The sequence below is a fragment of the Typopeltis vanoorti genome, chromosome 19, assembly GCF_054136105.1.
Source record: "Typopeltis vanoorti isolate ZY-2024b chromosome 19, IOZ_Tvanoo_1.0, whole genome shotgun sequence".
Lineage (NCBI taxonomy): Eukaryota > Metazoa > Arthropoda > Arachnida > Uropygi > Thelyphonidae > Typopeltis > Typopeltis vanoorti.
In genome coordinates, this window is record NC_143567.1 from 49,828,013 (window position 1) to 49,845,524 (window position 17,512).

The following is a 17,512-nucleotide window of genomic DNA, read 5'->3' on the forward strand; positions in this document are numbered from 1 at the left end:
AGCAGAAGGTTTACAAGTGGGATCCCACAGGGCTCAGTACTGGGGCCTCTATTGTTTAACCTTTATATCAATAATATTGTTAGTGGATTGCAAGGGAATATTCAGTTGTTTCCAGATTATATGAAACTGGAAGAGTTATTAGTAATAGTGTAGATATGGTAGCCCTTCAAGAGGATTTGAATAAAATGGACAGACAGGTATCAGTCTAATTCAGCTAAATGTAATGTCTTGAAGATTGGGATACATTAATGGGAGGCTGCATATTCTATTGGAGGACAGGTCCGGAGGAAATAAGCAAGCCAATGATCTGGAGGGGGGGGGGGGGGTGATGATTGATAAAAACCTGAAATTCAGGGAACATATTGCAAAGGTGATAAAGGTAACCCAGAGGATTGCTACAATACTGAGAAGGACACTGACCAGCAGAGATAAAAGAGTCATTATTCCATTGTATAAAGCCCTGATCAGACCACATCTGGGCTATTGTGCTCAAATCTGGTCCCCAGGATTTGAAGGGAATAAGTTAATCTTGGAAAGTGTGCAGAGAAAGATAACAAAGAGATATCAGGACTGTACAATGTTAATTATAAGGACAGACTAAAGGAATGTGGATTGCAAAGTTTGATAGATAGAAGGAGAGGTGATACGATTGAGACATTTAAACCATTGAGAGGTAGTTACAGGGTTTACACTTTCTTATATAGTGAAACTTGTCTTACTATGGACAAAGGAAGATCTATAAATAAAATGTATTTCTGAACATCAAGGACCACATCCATCTTATCAAACCTCACAAATCTGGCCTTCCACAACATGGAATTGAAAATGCTAACCAGGATCCGATGGCAAAACACTAAGCTGCTACATAGAGCCATGTATAAACATGAATGTTTATATAAAGAAAGTGCTGAAGCCTTATTTCATAGACCTAATCTTAATTGGAACGACTGTCTCGCTATTCCAAAAGTTTGGGAAATTATTATCCTCGATTGTATCAAATAAATTTATCAGTTATATTTTAATTTGATTAGTTTTAATTTCAGCGCATTAGATTTTCATCCATTAACACGCAACTGTATATGGAGAGGAATTCCAATTTAAGCATGCACACACTGTCTTTTGAATTCAATTCGTATTGTAGTTTGATAATTGTACTGATGATATCTTATGATACATAAGGCAAAATATTTACATAATAAAAAAATTATTTACTGTGGCATACGTGTTATTCTATAGTTAGGGTTGACACTGGGGAGTTCTTATATTTGATGGAACAAAGAGAAAGAGCGAGGATAAGGGGGCCATGCCTGGAAGTTGTGAAAGGAAGTCATGAGCAAGAGGGTAAGGAGTGGTTTCTTTGAGAGTGGAAGGGTGGTTGAATTGTGGAATGCATTTCCTGATAAAATGGTGAGAGCATGAATGGTGAATGAGTTCAAGGAGTGGTATGATAGACTGTGTTTTCTATGGGGTGGGCTTCCAACGATAAGGGAAATAACAAGAGATCTGTAAACCAAGAGTGTTTGGTTACAAAATAAATATCTTAGTCATCTAAGGCTAATCTTCTCAAATGACCAAAAGCTGCACCAATGCATTTCAAATGATATTGAAATTCCTCAGAAGTTCACAGGTGACATCATTGGTTGTCTTTATTTTCAATCAAGATAATCTGTTAAGGTTAAAAAGGTTTTCCATCCAACCTACAGGTTATTTCAACTCCTGAAGAGAGTTTTCCATTAATGAGATGATGAAGAATTGCTGCAATGAAAACTTAAAGAGAATGAGTGCTAAGACATAACCTTGAATCTTCCTCTGAAAATATCATTATTCACAAGGATATAATGTCAGACTTTTTTGTATTTCTTTCCCCAAACAGCTTTTTCTAAAACAACTATTAGTTGAGTTCATTTCTTTAAATTATTCCACAACATTTCTAAGATTTGTTCTCTACATTATCAAAGAAGAACTAGTCTACTTTTATCCCTTCCTTCTCATTGAAGATATTTATCTCTATATTTTTTACTGACATTACAAATAAGTGATAAGAATAATTATATCAGAAGTAGGAATGAAAGAGTACAAAGCATATGGTCCCTGAGTTTGATTTATTTTTTATTCTATAAGAACTATCATTATTATAATCTTATTGTAATACTGAGTGAAAATATTCATGAGTTTGTTAACATTGAATCAGATCTTAATAAAGCAAGACAGTCAATCCTATACCTAGAATATTATATGTCAATTAAGTTTGTATATTCATGGATCAATTTGCCTATTCTGTTAGAGAAAAAATTCACTGCTGCCATGAGATTTTTTTTTTCATTGCGAATGGACACATTTTTTAACAAAGACCTTTGACCAAAAAATCAAGGGAATGAATGACAAAAAATACGACTTTACATACAGATATTGTAAATAGAATTCAGAAACACTGTTGATGGGATTATACATCATTAATGAGATAAAAAAAGTTAATAAGTGAAATTTTTTTTATTGTTTCTAAGTTGCATGTAGACAAAAAACAGGCTCTTTCAACTAGTAAAAATACGTAATAATAATAAAAAAAGCATATCATGCAAACATGCATACCTTCAGAATCACTTGTGTCAGACAGAGGTGGTTCTTTGGCCACATAATGCCGACCAGCCAACAAACTGCTCTCAATGACAGGTCGTTTATCATCAAGCTGCCTACGGTAAGCTCTGTGTTCATCTTGATGTTTTGCTATAGTTCCCACATCTCCCCCAATTTGGGGTTGAGCTGATAATTCTGTTTCTTTCTTGATAACCCATTCAGTTAGTTCTCTTAGGGACAATAACAGTTGATTCCATTGGTCTGCATTACTTTCCAACCGATTCCTATAATAAATAAATATTATACTACATGAAAAAAATAAAATTCTAGATTTATAGCATATAATAATGTAGACATATCATAACATTAACATATTTCAGATCAATTTGCAGATAGGAAGGGCCATTTTAAGCAATTTAGCAACTCTTTGGGGAATGCAAAATAAAATTTGGCACAATTTTATTTTGCAGTAATTTGCATTTTTTTTGTGATTAAATTCAATTACCATTTAAAATACTGTATTGTAAATGATACTAAAGTGTAAAACTTACTCTAATGCACTGAATGAAACAAATGAGAATTTATCATTAAACAATTATTTAAGAACAAACTAATCACCATGAAAGCAAAATAATAGACTTAAACTATATGCAAATTTAAACTCTTATACCTTAATATGTATGAAAACCACATGCATTTTTGATTTAATTAATCTTGAAAGATAGGAATCTTGTTCATTTGGTTTTCTCGAGATGCAACCCCTGCATATAATGAGACTTACCTGTATTTCTTTATTTGCCAGTGTACCACTGACAGAAACCCTTGACATTATTAAGCCATGTTTCTCCACAGACATATTTGAATTATACAAATTCACCATACACTCAAGTTATTTTTCATGGAAAGGAAATATATGCAAATAGCCAGGTGAGACTATCATGCCTCCCACCGCCAATTTCTATATTTAGAAAACCAAGCAGTCAAAAGTGATGCACACCAGAACAAACAGTCTGACTATGGTAGCAGATCACATGTTTGCTATTTGGTCTTGTGGCCTAGATGTGCATTTAAATAGGCAACATCCAAAAATACAGTTCACTATAGACAAAGAAACGAATAACTGTCTTCCTTTCTTAAACACTAGTTACATGTCACCAAATGATTCATTATCCTTTATAGGAAATCTGCATGCATTGGAGGGTAGTTACATAAGCAGTCACCCAACCATCCATCCCAATGGTATGGCATCCTCAAAACATTTTAAATCACAGTTCTTTGTTCTAATGACAGAGCCTTGCCATAAGAACTCAGTTATCTTTGAGACACTTTTTAGCCATTGGCTAAAGTCCCTATAAAACAGACCAACCACTCCATTACCCAAATCTGTTCCACAACTGACACAAAAGTGTAAGTAGAACAAAACTATTCTTATCCCCATCTAGAATACCTCTAAAAAGACAGTCAAACTTCTTCATAAATATAATCTTCATGCCACTTTCATACCACATAATCAGCCCACAAACTTCATCTATTCTTGAAAGGATTAGCCTCATCCTCTTGCACACCATGAAATTTATAAGATTCCTTGTGCTCAGCTTACTTTAGACAGACAGACAGATCTATTAACATCCACCTTGAAGAAAGAGAAGAAAAGCTACGTTCATGATCATCTGTATAACAAGTCAAGGCCAGCAGGCTATGCTCTGGATACTCTCTCACACACAGAATTAAATGGAAGAATACACCTGTGCTACGCTCTGTCAGACACTACAAGTCTGACAGAGTATTTTTAGAATCAACATCAGCTATGATATACACCCCTAACCTTAATAAGTATTGCTGCATTAATTTACAGATGTAAAAAGATTTCCACTTAGTTATTTGGTAAATTATACTTATATTATATAACCCATAATGCATTAAAATAAACTAGTTTCCATAAATTAAGAATCCAAGAGAAAATAACTCAAGGAGAAAAAGAAAAAAAACATAAGAAAGTCAGTTACATTATGTAAAAAGTGATGCTGGGTCTGGTTATCATATACAGATGAGTAGTGCTGTTAGAAGTATATGCAAATGAGCCACAGCATAAAATCGGACATTTTGGAGGAATACAGTGAAGGAAGGTCACAGACTACAACCATAGTAGGTGACCGATATCTCCAATTATCTGCTTGCTGAAACTGGAGTGCTACCACAAATCAGCTATGATCTGACCTGATATCAACAGGTTGTCTATATGCTAGGTGACTCTAGGTCTGTATACCAGTAGTCTGCATGCCTCTATCCCCACGCTACATGAGAGAACATTTGAAATGGACCAGACTCCATGTCAACTGGACCTAAGACCAATGGTGGATTGGTGTTGTTTACAGACGAGTCCCGATTTCTACAAGATGATACCAGGGTGTTCTGATCCAGAAAGAACTAGGGACACATTATCATCCCTCTAATATCTGCAAAAGGGACACTAATGATAGAGGTGGTGTGATGATTTGGGGAAGCATCTTGTTGGGTGGATGCACCAACCTGTATGTCCTTCCTAGCAGAAGGATGAATGCTGCAAGAGGGAGACATTTATCCTACAAGACAATAATACTTGTCCTTATCGAGTGAAGTTCATGGACCAACATCTTGAAGAAGAGATTCTAGTATGTGTGGACTATCCAACCAGGTCTCCTGACCTTAATCCTATTGAGCATGTCTGGGATGCTCTAGGTAGATAAGTTGCTGCTCTCAATCCTCCTCCTCTCTCTCTCTCTCCAAAACCTTGAATGACTTAGAAGAGCTTTGCAGGAGCAACAGTTGTTATTAAGCTCCTGGACACCATTATAAAGAGTATGAAGCATAGTTGTGAGTACTGTATTGCTGTGAGGGTGACCACATTCCATATTGAGGCACTTTGACAATCTTATTTTGATGTCTTGTTTTTGACCATCATCTTCATGTATCTATTTTGTCAGAGGAAATAAACTATTTATTTACAACTTTCGTAAGTGTTTCTTTCACTCACAAAAGTTGATGAAAGAAACACCCAGACCCACAATTTCTTTGCCAAGAAATTATATTATTGTTTAATCCTTTATACTACTTTTCAGCAAATTGCATAAAAATTCAACATACAGTTTTTAAGTTTTCGTGATTTTTCTCTTTGTTTCTTAATTTATAGAAACTATTATATAACCCATAATGCAAAACACACATTCTTTCAGTATCAAAAAGGATGCATGCTTTGCATTACAGGATACCTTCATGACCAGGATACTTGTATATAGTGGCTGATGACTGCACATCAATTACCTTAGTATCCTGACTTAGTTTGCTTACACTTGGATAAAGGATTAAACAATAATATAATTTCTTGGCAAGCATAATTTATTATGCATTAATTTGCCTAAGGCCTAGAAGACAATCCTTCTAAGACATATTCAGCTTGTTTTCTCTGAATTAACTATTTTTTATTTGGCTATTAGAGGGTGCCTTGGATTTCAAACCAGCAAAATATTTTACACTCAATAAATAAATAATTTATTTATTTTGTTCTGAGTTTATTATGAGTTGAAGTTCTAAGTCATTTTCTAAAGGTGGATCATTCATGTGGAGATAACGCAGTGACTGATCTTAGGAGGACCAATGTAGAATAGAGATAGATAAATAAACTAGAAGTGCTTAGGATACTATGAAATCTCAGTGTGAATACAACCATGGAATTGGATAGGGTCTCACAGCCAGTGTTACAAGAAGGTGAATGAGAACTGGCAGAGGAGTGCTGGTTAAAATACTGGAAAAGTTAGTTAAGGATAGAATACAGGAATATGTGGATTGGAATATGATACTTTATTTGGGGGGGGGGGGAACAACTTTGTAAAGAATAGACCTTGCAGTACTAATTTATTATTTTCTATAATAAAGATAACAGTTCTTAGTTGAATAAATGGAAATAGCTACATAATGATACTGCTTGATAACACATAGTACTCGTACATAAACTGAAACAGGAATTGATATGAAAATGGAGGTCATGAATAAGAAGAATGGCTGATGGATAGCAATCAAAAAGTAGGATCAAGGAAAAGGCAGTTAATTTAGTTGTTTAATTATTTTAATAATTTAAATAATCTAATTTAATGTGAATATTAATCATTAATGATTTGAAAGCAATGTCCAGTTGCTTACTAATAATGTTAAACTGGTGAGGACAACAGTCAACAAAGGGGATGCAAATATTCTGTAGGGTGATTTAAATAGACTGGCAGTTTGGGCAAGGGATAATGATTACCAAGCTCAATGTGGCAACATGGAAGGTTATGTATAGTGGGATGTGATGTGCATAACCTTACACTTTGCCACACTGAATGACTACAATTTGTGCATTGCACTGATGGAAATGAACTGCATGCAACTAATAAGTCTAAAGATATGAGAAATAATGGTAGAAGATTTGAGGTTCAAAGGACACCTGCAGAGTGAGTAATATATCTCACAGGGCTACTGGGATGTTGAAGAACACACTGAGAAGTAAATATATTATATTATTACTATTATGTGACACCTCAAGGGAGTCCAAGAACTCATCTTGGGAGGGCACTCTATTTCACTAAATACATCTCATCCTCTCCACTACTACTACTACTATCAGCACCATGTACTGCCTATCATCACCACCACCAACAGTATTTTTTTGTCTGTAAATTGTGTGTATTCTGAAGGCCGATTTGTCTGTATGGGGGATGAAAAACCGTAGTTTCGGGGAGGAAAAACCCTACTACACCTGCATGAGATCAGCTAACTCACCATCAATTGAAAAAGTCCATATTCCCTTCGTCATGACAAGAATCAAACCCAGGTCCTTTCCAATTGAAGGGTGTAATGTTCTGCTGTTCTGTTTCATAAGGCTTTGATATTATCATGAAATAATGTGCAGAGATCTGGTTGCCCTGATTACCTGGAAGAATAAGGAAGATAGTGATTAAAATAGTGAAAAGGAATGCAGCGAAACACTCATAAGGAGCAGTTCAATGATTTGCTTAAAAAAAAAGTGCATGAATGGAATGACTTGACAGAAGCAGATGCAAAATTTCTTCTGGAATGATAGGGTGGCTCATAGGTCATGAAGCAACATTAAATGTTGAAACCCCGGGTTTCAACATTTAATGACTGTTTTATTTATTAATTATTTTTATTCTTTTTTTTGTTATAATGAAATATTCTGTACACCCCTTGAGGGTACGTGGCAGGAATTTGATGATGATGAAATATAGAACCTGGAGATTTTTTTATTAGTTGTGAGTTATTCACATTTTAAACCCCTTCATGACTTATGGACCACCCTGTAGTAATAATATGTAAGAATTATTGTTTCACATAAACAATTAAAAAAAAAAAAAAAAGAAAAATATTCAATTTACAAAGCAAAACTCTGTCAAGTTTATTGAATAATGTGATGGATTCTTCTTCCATTCGATGGAAAGTAAATCAGAATATGATATTTTGTAATAATTAACATACAAAGAAGTTTAAATTATTATTATCTGAATTTTTTTAAAAGAAAGCATTTTCATTTTACATTCTAAATATATTAACTTGCTCATGTGTCATGTTTTTAAATTTAAATACCTATCAGTGGTGGCCCGTGAAGTTTTAAGTGGGGGTGTTGCCTATACAAAATAATTTTTAAAAAATTATTTTTTTCCTAATCAGTAACCAATTTATTAATAAATAAATCTGTAGATTAAAACTTCATGGGTCATCACTGATACCTACTATGATAAAGATACTGCAAAACTGGATGAAAGGACTTGATTCCAGTTGTGAACTGCTATACCAGGCACCCATCCAGTTACTGATGTTATTGAAATGCATCCATACTGAATGGGTGTCTGGTATAGCAGTACACATTTCCTTTTCTTTGAAGCTTTATTTTCTGCTGACCCAGTTCTATCAATGATACAGACATTGGCTATTAAACAGGGTGACCATAAAATAACTTTCCCTCTTTGGAGGCATCTATAGCTAAAACCAATAAATGGAACAAGACCAAATTTTATATTGAGACTTTTGAAGGCATGAGGAGATGATTTCCATGAAAAAAAGATTTAGTACCAAAAGTTGCAGATAGGGGGAGTTTTGGCACTAGCTGAGCCGAAAATTCCGAAAACGAGCCTCATCCCCCACAATATTCTCCAGAATATTCTCCAGTCATTGTCGACCTCCATTTGGATAAGAAACGCTAGCACGAAGGTCATGCACTTATCATAATCTGCAGTAGTTGGTGTTTGCATATGACTGAACTTATACAGATAGAAGTGAAGCATATTCTGTAAGATTTTCCATACTGTACCATAAGCCATATCAAGTTTGCGAGCTATGGCATGAGTGCTTGGACCAGTACTGGTCCCTGTGTCATTGAACACTGCAGTAGCAACGTCTGTTACTGTCTCTTCTTGCATTGCTTTCCATCCTCTACCAGGTCTAACTCCTAGTGATCCAGTTTCTTCAAACTTCTTAATCATAGCTCAGTGCTACAGCTGACATAGGACCTGTATGCAGGTTATAAAGCCTTCTAAATTCCTGAAGGGCTGCTACAGCATTGCACCATCTAAGGTAAAACAACTTAACAAGTAAAGCATGCCGAGGCAAGATAGGACGCATATTGAGCACAATTCATCAGTCATTTGAATAACTGCCTGAACGTTCCCAATCCCTTTTTAAGTTGAATTGGTGATGCTGCTGTCATGTACGCACAGTAAAATTTCATAATCCTTTTTACCTGCATTTACTGCAAATATCTGACTGCTTTTGGCTACACCAGTGCCAAACTTTCCCCTATCGGTGACTTTTGGTACTAAATCTTTTTTTTGCAGAAATCATCTCCCCATGCCTTCAAAAGTCTCAATATAAAATTTGGTCTCATTCCATTTATTGGATTTAGCTACAGATGGCTCCAAAGAGGGAAAGTTATTTTATGACCACCTATATATAAGATTTCTGATTTCCTCGGGTGATTTTGTATAACGAGTATGATGAAATATTAAGAGGAGTCCAATTGATCCTGATATTAGATGGATGAAATATTTTAGCCAGGTGAAAAAGTATTAGACTCAGTATATGAACACACCACCCATATATACATAAACCTTTCTCAAGCAACCAAGGTTATGGAGGTCTGAACAGATTTTACAGCTTCCACTGTTACTTCGTGTAAAGTATATATCCTTTTAGACATGTGTATTGCTATGTATTATGGGAAAAGAAGTATGCTTTGCATTATGGGATACTAAGGTGATTGATATGAAGTCAACAGCAGCTAGTTGTCAAGATACTTCATGGACAAGCCTTGTTTGTTTACACTTGGATAAAGAATTAAACAAGAATCTAATTTTTTGTCAATTATAATTTACTTTTTAACTAAGTGAAAAATCGTTCTATAGAGGTCAAACTGAATTCCAAAGTGAGTACCGGTGAAAAACTCACTTTGTTTTTTATTTGTTTTAAATGTGACATCCACCAATGAAAGGTGGTTTTGGGAAGCCTATTATTAGATCCTGAATGGAGGATTTTCTAAGAAGTTGTTCATTCAGAATCTACATGAAAATTTTAGCTAATTTGAGATAATACCTGAACACCAGCATAAAGTAATAAGACCTTGTTTGTTTTATAAGAGAATGCATATTAATATGTGAATTGTATTAGAAATATTTGTGGTCAAAAACGGAAAACTAAACTAGAGAATTATGTCAGATAAATGATTCTATGTAAAAGAAATATTAGCTTAAATTTGTGTCCTATTAAGCTATCTCAAATAACGTAAGTCGCCAGACAGGTAATGAGTAACAGTGCAAAGGTCGTGTCTGAAATGCACATATCGGTCGTAACGCCGGAGGTTACAGTGTATGTGGAAAATAACACAAGCGCACTTTCCTCGAAGATAGCACCTAACAGCAATAGGGAGAGTAAGGATCATCTTAAGGGCATTAAAACTAAGGGTCGTGCAAAAAAAAAGGATACAGCAAAAAGAGGGCACTAGAACATAGAATATAAGGCAATGCGCACCATATTGCAAGGCTTTTTGTTTTGGATTTCATCTCGAGAATTCTTAACCGGTGGTCAGAGAAAGGATGAGCCAGGGGTTCTATGATGTCGGACAGCGAACCATTTTCCAGATTATGCTGAACAAGATTCCACGCGGAGCTGTATGCGAACCATCATTCTATGCAGAAATCGTGCCAGTTGCTGGATGTCCCATCGGAAAGGAGTGGAGATAGTCCCCAGTCATGAAAGAAAATAGTTCGAGTCCAGCAGCAGTAGAAAGGACGGCATAGCCAAAAGCCAGGTACTGAGATAGCCGATCGAAGGATGACCAGAACAACACGTGGTAGTTAATAGACCTTCAGCAAGAACTGGGTAACGTAGAGATCTTTGTTATATGTTACGGAAGTGATAGAAGATTGAAATTTATGTTTGATTAAGTAATGTGGACAATCCTTTAGACAACTTAGATAAGATTTCGTATTTGAGACAGCAAATTCTGTTGGACAAGGAATTGTCAGGAACAAATCTAATTTTATGTGACTGAAGTAATAAGTGTATTTTATTTAGTAGATAACCTTAACTGAGAAAGCAACAAGTTGTATAGTATGTACTCCATGAATAGCATGCATGAGAGAATTTTAATTTAGTGTAATATTGTCATTGCTTTCTATTGTTCTGTGTGATTAACAATTTGATCTGTCCAGGTGAACTTGATTAATTTAGAATTGTTTAATTATCTTAGCGTGAGATTTAACTTAGCAAGAGATTTAGAAGTTTTAGTAATTTGATTCAATTTAGTTGTAACTGTCATTTAGTTCCAATAAACATGTATTGCATATGCCTGAGTCATGCCTGAATTCGAGATATCAAATTACCACTTATAAAATTAGAACCATAGCTGGAGAAATTTTAGATATATATGTTTAAGTAATAGATCATTGGTCACGACTGCAAAGTACCAATATCTATTTAAGTGTGTGTTAAAGTGTATGCCAATGAATCTAGGAATATTTCCCTGAACTTGAATAAATTCCTGTTATAGGATACTGACTGGCACAGTATAAATACAAATTTGCCAGTATCTGAAAAGGAAATATCCCTAGGTAGAATCTGGTTAGGCTACATACAAGAAAAGATAATAGAGGTTAATGAAGAATATAAAAATAAGGAAATAGAGAGAAACAACAATATAACAACAGAACAGCCGGTAGGATTTTAAGTGAATAAGGTTTTGAATAAGATAGGATATAATCAAGTAACAAACTCTTTAAGTATAAATCACATAAAATAAATATATAACACTATAGTATATTCATATTGTGAGTGTGCTAAGCTTTATTTCTATATTTTTCGTTAATTATATATATATATACACACACACACACACACACACACACATATATATATACACACACACACACGTTTTTTTATTTTGTACATGGTTCAGAACCGTGCTCTAGAGACTAAACATGGAACTTTTTCAAGCCACTTCAGGCCTCCAATAAACAGAGCAGTGGCCTCATGCTGGATGATGAAATTCATTTTCTACCTAAAGATAATCCAAACGTCCATGCCCATGATAAATTTGAACCAGTATCAAATCTGCTGGAAAGATAAGAAGCAGTTATTTAAGCAAATTCAAATTTAAATGAAAGATACCTGAGTGAAACAGTCTTAAGACGAAGAGCATTCCACCTCTGGTTCATTTCTTCTAATTTTCTCCGCAGAAGTAAGGCATCTTCTTGACTTTCTAAACTTTGGAGTAATTGACTACTGCGTTCATTTAAGGTTAAATGTAAATCACGTTGTGATTCAATTTCACGCTGAAGATCCTGGTGAAAATAAAGAAAAAAAAATTAATATGTATTGAACATTTCTCAAAATTCGTATTCTGCAAAATATTTAGCTCAAAATATAATAAATCGCACAGAGAGAATCTGATTATATATTTCAGAGATTATTAAGGCACAGTTTTATATTATCATTATATTATAATGATAATATAAAAATGTGTAAAAAATCAGACAGCAAACTATATCTACCTTATTACATGTGTTCTTCAGCTGTTATTTGCTTCCGAGGAGAAAAGACATAAAAGAGAAACCATCATTTCTATACGAGACTGACTAACTCGCATTCAAGTGAACAGTCCTTACCCATGAATGAATATTTGATATCATGCTTGTAGGCAGAGTATAAATTAGTTCACGAAGTCAAAGTTTGGTATTCATTGTTGATAAATATTATTTTTATAAATTCTAATTATTTTTGAAAAGGCCACTAGCAGAGCATAAGGAATAGGGTTTGCAGAGTAATATTTTAACTGGATGATTACTGGAGGCATTGTGATATACTGCTACTTCTTAAAGAGGATAAAGTATGAGGAGTCATCTGGTTGTTGCAACTAATAAATCTTTTGAAGCAAGCAGAATGGTCAACATGTTTCTAGTGTTAAGACAACCAGATAGTCCTTGTACTTTATGATCACAGGAAATCAATAACCACCAGACATCTACAGTGCTGGCCACCACTATCCAGTACAAAATTCTAATGGAATTAAAGCATAATTGCACAGAGCCCATTCAATATGATCAAAAAAAAAGTATTAGGAGTCAATCAATGAACTTTAAATATCAGTTTCATCGTCAATCTTTCAAAATAACCTGTAAAACAGATAAGACAGAAACATGACACCATCACCATCAAATTCCTGATATGTACCCTTGAGGATACATATCAGGAATTAAGTTTACATTATTATTAATCTCCTATCAACACTTTTCCTCCAAATTAATGCTCTATTTATCAGGATACCAATACAATGAGATATTATACTTTGGTGTTCTGGATCACTCCTAAGTGCATCAAAGCACCAAGATCTTAGTCTTCCTGTCAGCTTTATTCCTGTCATTTTGGCACCAAACACCTGTTTTGATAACCTTTCCTCTCAGATTTTGTTTAAGTGGCCATACCACCTTAGACTACCTCTATTTGCTCATTCTTGAATGATAACAATATCAATTTTCTTCCTAATACTTTCATTTTTAATATGATGCTACTGTTGATGCCATCTGTTTACTCCCAATTTTTATCAAAACTCTCATATCTGCAGTCCATAATCTGTGATAAATTGTTTTATTTCTAACCCAACTCTCCAACCCATAAGTTAAATTTAGTTTGGACACTGTCTTGTATACTGCTGGTGTTTTGGCAAATTTCTCTTTTATTAAAAGATATAAATTAAATATTCAAATTTAAATATTTTATATTTATTCAATATAAAAAGATATAAATTTATTAATTCAACAATATTTTATATTATGCATAAATTTATGCATAATATATTTTCTAGTAACAAAAAATTAAATTTAATGTAACAAATTATATTTTACAAAACAACAATATAAATTTATTCAACCATCTCTACGCCATACAACTTTGCTTATTCTATTATTTCTGTATTTAATTTGCCACCTTTACTGTGCCAAAATAGCTGAAATATTTTGCAGGGTAAAATTTTTCAGGATTGATGAATGGGAAATTTTTCAGCACTTTGCTGGAGGGGGACCAGAACAAGAGGTCATCCCTGGAAGTTGAATAAAGGTGTGATTAATAGGGAGTGTGAAGACTAGATTTTTTGCTTGCATAGAGTTGTGAATGAGTGGAATAGGTTCCAGAGTCAGTTGTGAATGCTTTGTGTGTTACTCGGTTCAAGGAGAGGTATGATAGATTGTGTGGATAGTTTGGGTTTCCTGCAATAAGTCTTTGGACCCTATGAAGGTGCCCATACAATAATATTTCTCCATTGAGAATAGGTGATGTTATCAGCATTTCTGTCTATTTTCATGGCAGCTTGGGTACAGTGAATTAATGCGGTTTAAGAATAATTTTTTCTAAAACAGATTCCTGCTTAACTGTTCCTAAACAATTAAGCAGGAATATGAACCCACCAAAAGAAACTCTTTAAAAACATAAAATTAAGGATTACCAAATATTTATTGGATTCAAAGTTATTTACAGCATTAACTTTTCTTATTTAATACCATGCTAAGTTGAATACTCTCTCTCTCTCTTTGTGTGTGTGTGTGTGTGTGTGTGTGTGTGTGTGTGTGTGTGTGTGTGTGTGTGTGTGAAAGAGAGAGAGAGAGATTACCAAATATTTATTGGATTCAAAGTTATTTACAGCATTAACTTTTCTTATTTAATACCATGCTAACAAAACTTTTTTTTTAATTTTAAGAAAATACAGAAGAATATACATAATATAAAAGGCCATTCTAGTAACAAAAATTAATTTAACAAATTATATTTTACAAAAAATCGATGTTTTTACTGTTCTTCCTATTCTTATTATTTATTGATTTGTTTTAATGGAATATTCCATTAAAAGAAGAAGAAATTCCATTATCTTTTTAATGGTTCTGCAATACAGCACCATTAACTTATCATTAAATAAATGGGGGGAAGGTCTTCAGCGAGTGCATTTTTTCATGGTGAGTAGGAATTTATCAAGACCTGAATAGAGATATCATATTTAAAGTAGTGCTCCCAGTGTATCAAGGCCCAAACTGGAGACTCGTTCCAACTCATATTTAAACCTTGATGTGAAGTTCATAGCTGTTTGTGGAAAGAAGTTGTTCATGGGCTGAGAATAAAAGAAACTGTACTCATAATATGACTAGGAGAGGGGAGTTGTAGAAAGAAGGATAGTCAGAAATGTAAGTAGGTTGGTAGAAGGAAATGAAAAAAGGATTTTTTTTTTCCTGTGGTTACTACCCACGAAAGGTTATTACTAAACCTACAGTACACTTGTACTGTAGGTGGGCTAAGGTTTTTTTTTTTTTTCGTTTTTGTCAATTATATATATATATTTGTAATTTTTTTATTTAATTTTACATGGTCCAGAAACTCTGTTCTAGAGACCAAACATGGAACTTTCTCAAGCCACTTCAGGCCTCCAATAAGTGGGACAGTTGTCTGACACTAGGTGAAGAAATTCGTTGTCCAACTAAATCACACAGCCAGTGGCTGTGCATGAATTTCCTTTAACAGGCAATCCCCCATTTACAGAGTTATTTATATTATTATTATTATGTGACACCTCCAAGGAGTCTAGGACCCATTGAGAGTGGGCACCCTACTCCACTCCGCAACACACATCTAATTATCTCCCCTGCTACTTAATTTTCCTACCACACACAACCACCATTAACGCCATCTACCACCAACAGACAGTATTTTCTGTTTGTAAATTGTGTGTGTTCTGATTACAAATGAGTATAAATAATTCTGTTAATGAAGGAAACAAAATACCAACAACCTCAATTATCCCTATCTCTGTGTAATTTAATTTCTTCTATACGAACCTATTTTAATATTCTGACTAAACTTCTTTTTTTATCAACTGCCCCCCTCCCTTGATATTCTGATGATTCTTCCTTTATTCTCAACTATGCTATTAAAAAAAACTTCTCTCTCTCCACAAACTGCTATGCAACTTCAGCTGACACGCTATGATTTAAATATAAGTTTCAAAAGTTAAATATAACTATTTCATTCACTCAAAACTTTTGTTTCAGATTTACTGCAGTCAATCTTTTGATTGTCTAACTTGCAAGGATTTCTAATGAAGGACTAATACTGCTAATCAGTGCCAGATTAAACTCTGTGGAGGCCCCTAGGCAGTCAAAATCTCGTAGGGCCCCCTCGCAAATTATCTCCTAATACGCTTTTAATTTTACCAACCAACAATTTTAATAAACCAATTTTATTACACAAAACAAACATTAACAATTATCAATGTTATTAAGCAATAAATATTAAATATTATTAAACAATATTACAAAACAAAAGGTAAGGAATTTTTAATTTTAATAAACAAACAAAACTTCATTTCTGGAGGTTTCTCGTGGGCGCGCTCTAGTGGGATAACATTATTGTAAAGTTTTCGTTTCCTTGAGTTAATTCATTTTTTTCTATCTTTTGGAAACAACTTAAGAAAACTTGAATTGTAATTTTATTTCAAGATCAAATCAATATTATTTTGATCCGTTGTCGCGGGGTCTCTAAATAGAGACCGTGTGTCCCACGCCGGACACACCGGCCTGTGTGTCCGGCGTGGGACACACAGGCCGGTGCCTACTCTGCCTATTTGGCAATCTGCCACTGCTGCTAATATTCGATATATTTATCTGATCCCAGAAAAAAAAGACTTCACTGGCTTAGTTTGTTATTAATAAAGATACTGCTTACATACGATATATTGCGCGCGCGCACACACACACACTAACACAGTATAAAATATTAGTTAGTGCGATAGGTAATTAAGAAGATACTCTCTCCCCTGTGTTCAAAATTACCTTTACCAGCCGGAAAATATGGAATCAATCCTTGCTCAGAACATAGATTTAACTTCATACAATACTTCCATAACTTTATAGTCCCATAACACTGCAAGCGAGGGAGTAAAAAAAAAAAAAAAAAAAAAAAAAAAAAAAAAGAGGAGGCACTACTACCTAATTAAAATCTACAAAGACAACACCCAATAAGATGTATCGCCTGGTGACTCTTCAAGGTCATTTTGACAAGTATTAAACAGTATCAAATCCTTAGTCATTAAGTGGAAACCATTATTACCATTTCCCACGCTCTTTAATTCCTTGAAAAAATATTGCTTCAAGACTAAATAATAATACATTGACATAAAATAAATTTTGACTGCGCTTCAACGTCAGCCTTGCTGGCCAAACCCGGTAAACAGAAACAGACCAAGTAAACTATCCTGCAACAGTCAAGTCATGCATGCTGTGGGTTCGCATTCCAATAGGAGAAGCATGTTTTGTGAACATTTTTAGGTGGTGTAAGATCTTCACTTACACTTATTCATATAAGAAGGGTAATATGACAC

The 17,512-nt window shown here is 34.3% G+C and overlaps 1 protein-coding gene across 1 annotated transcript in view; it reads right to left on the reverse strand.

The window, feature by feature from the left end:
* Positions 1 to 17,512, reverse strand: part of Dys (Dystrophin) — a 923,162-nt gene that overhangs the window by 149,220 nt on the left and 756,430 nt on the right. The window contains exons 52-53 of the mRNA XM_090409612.1: positions 12,265 to 12,437; positions 2,590 to 2,858 (exon numbers count right to left, since the gene is read on the reverse strand). Of these exons, the coding sequence (XP_090265738.1) occupies positions 2,590 to 2,858; positions 12,265 to 12,437 (442 nt within the window). The remainder of the gene's footprint in view (positions 1 to 2,589; positions 2,859 to 12,264; positions 12,438 to 17,512) is intronic.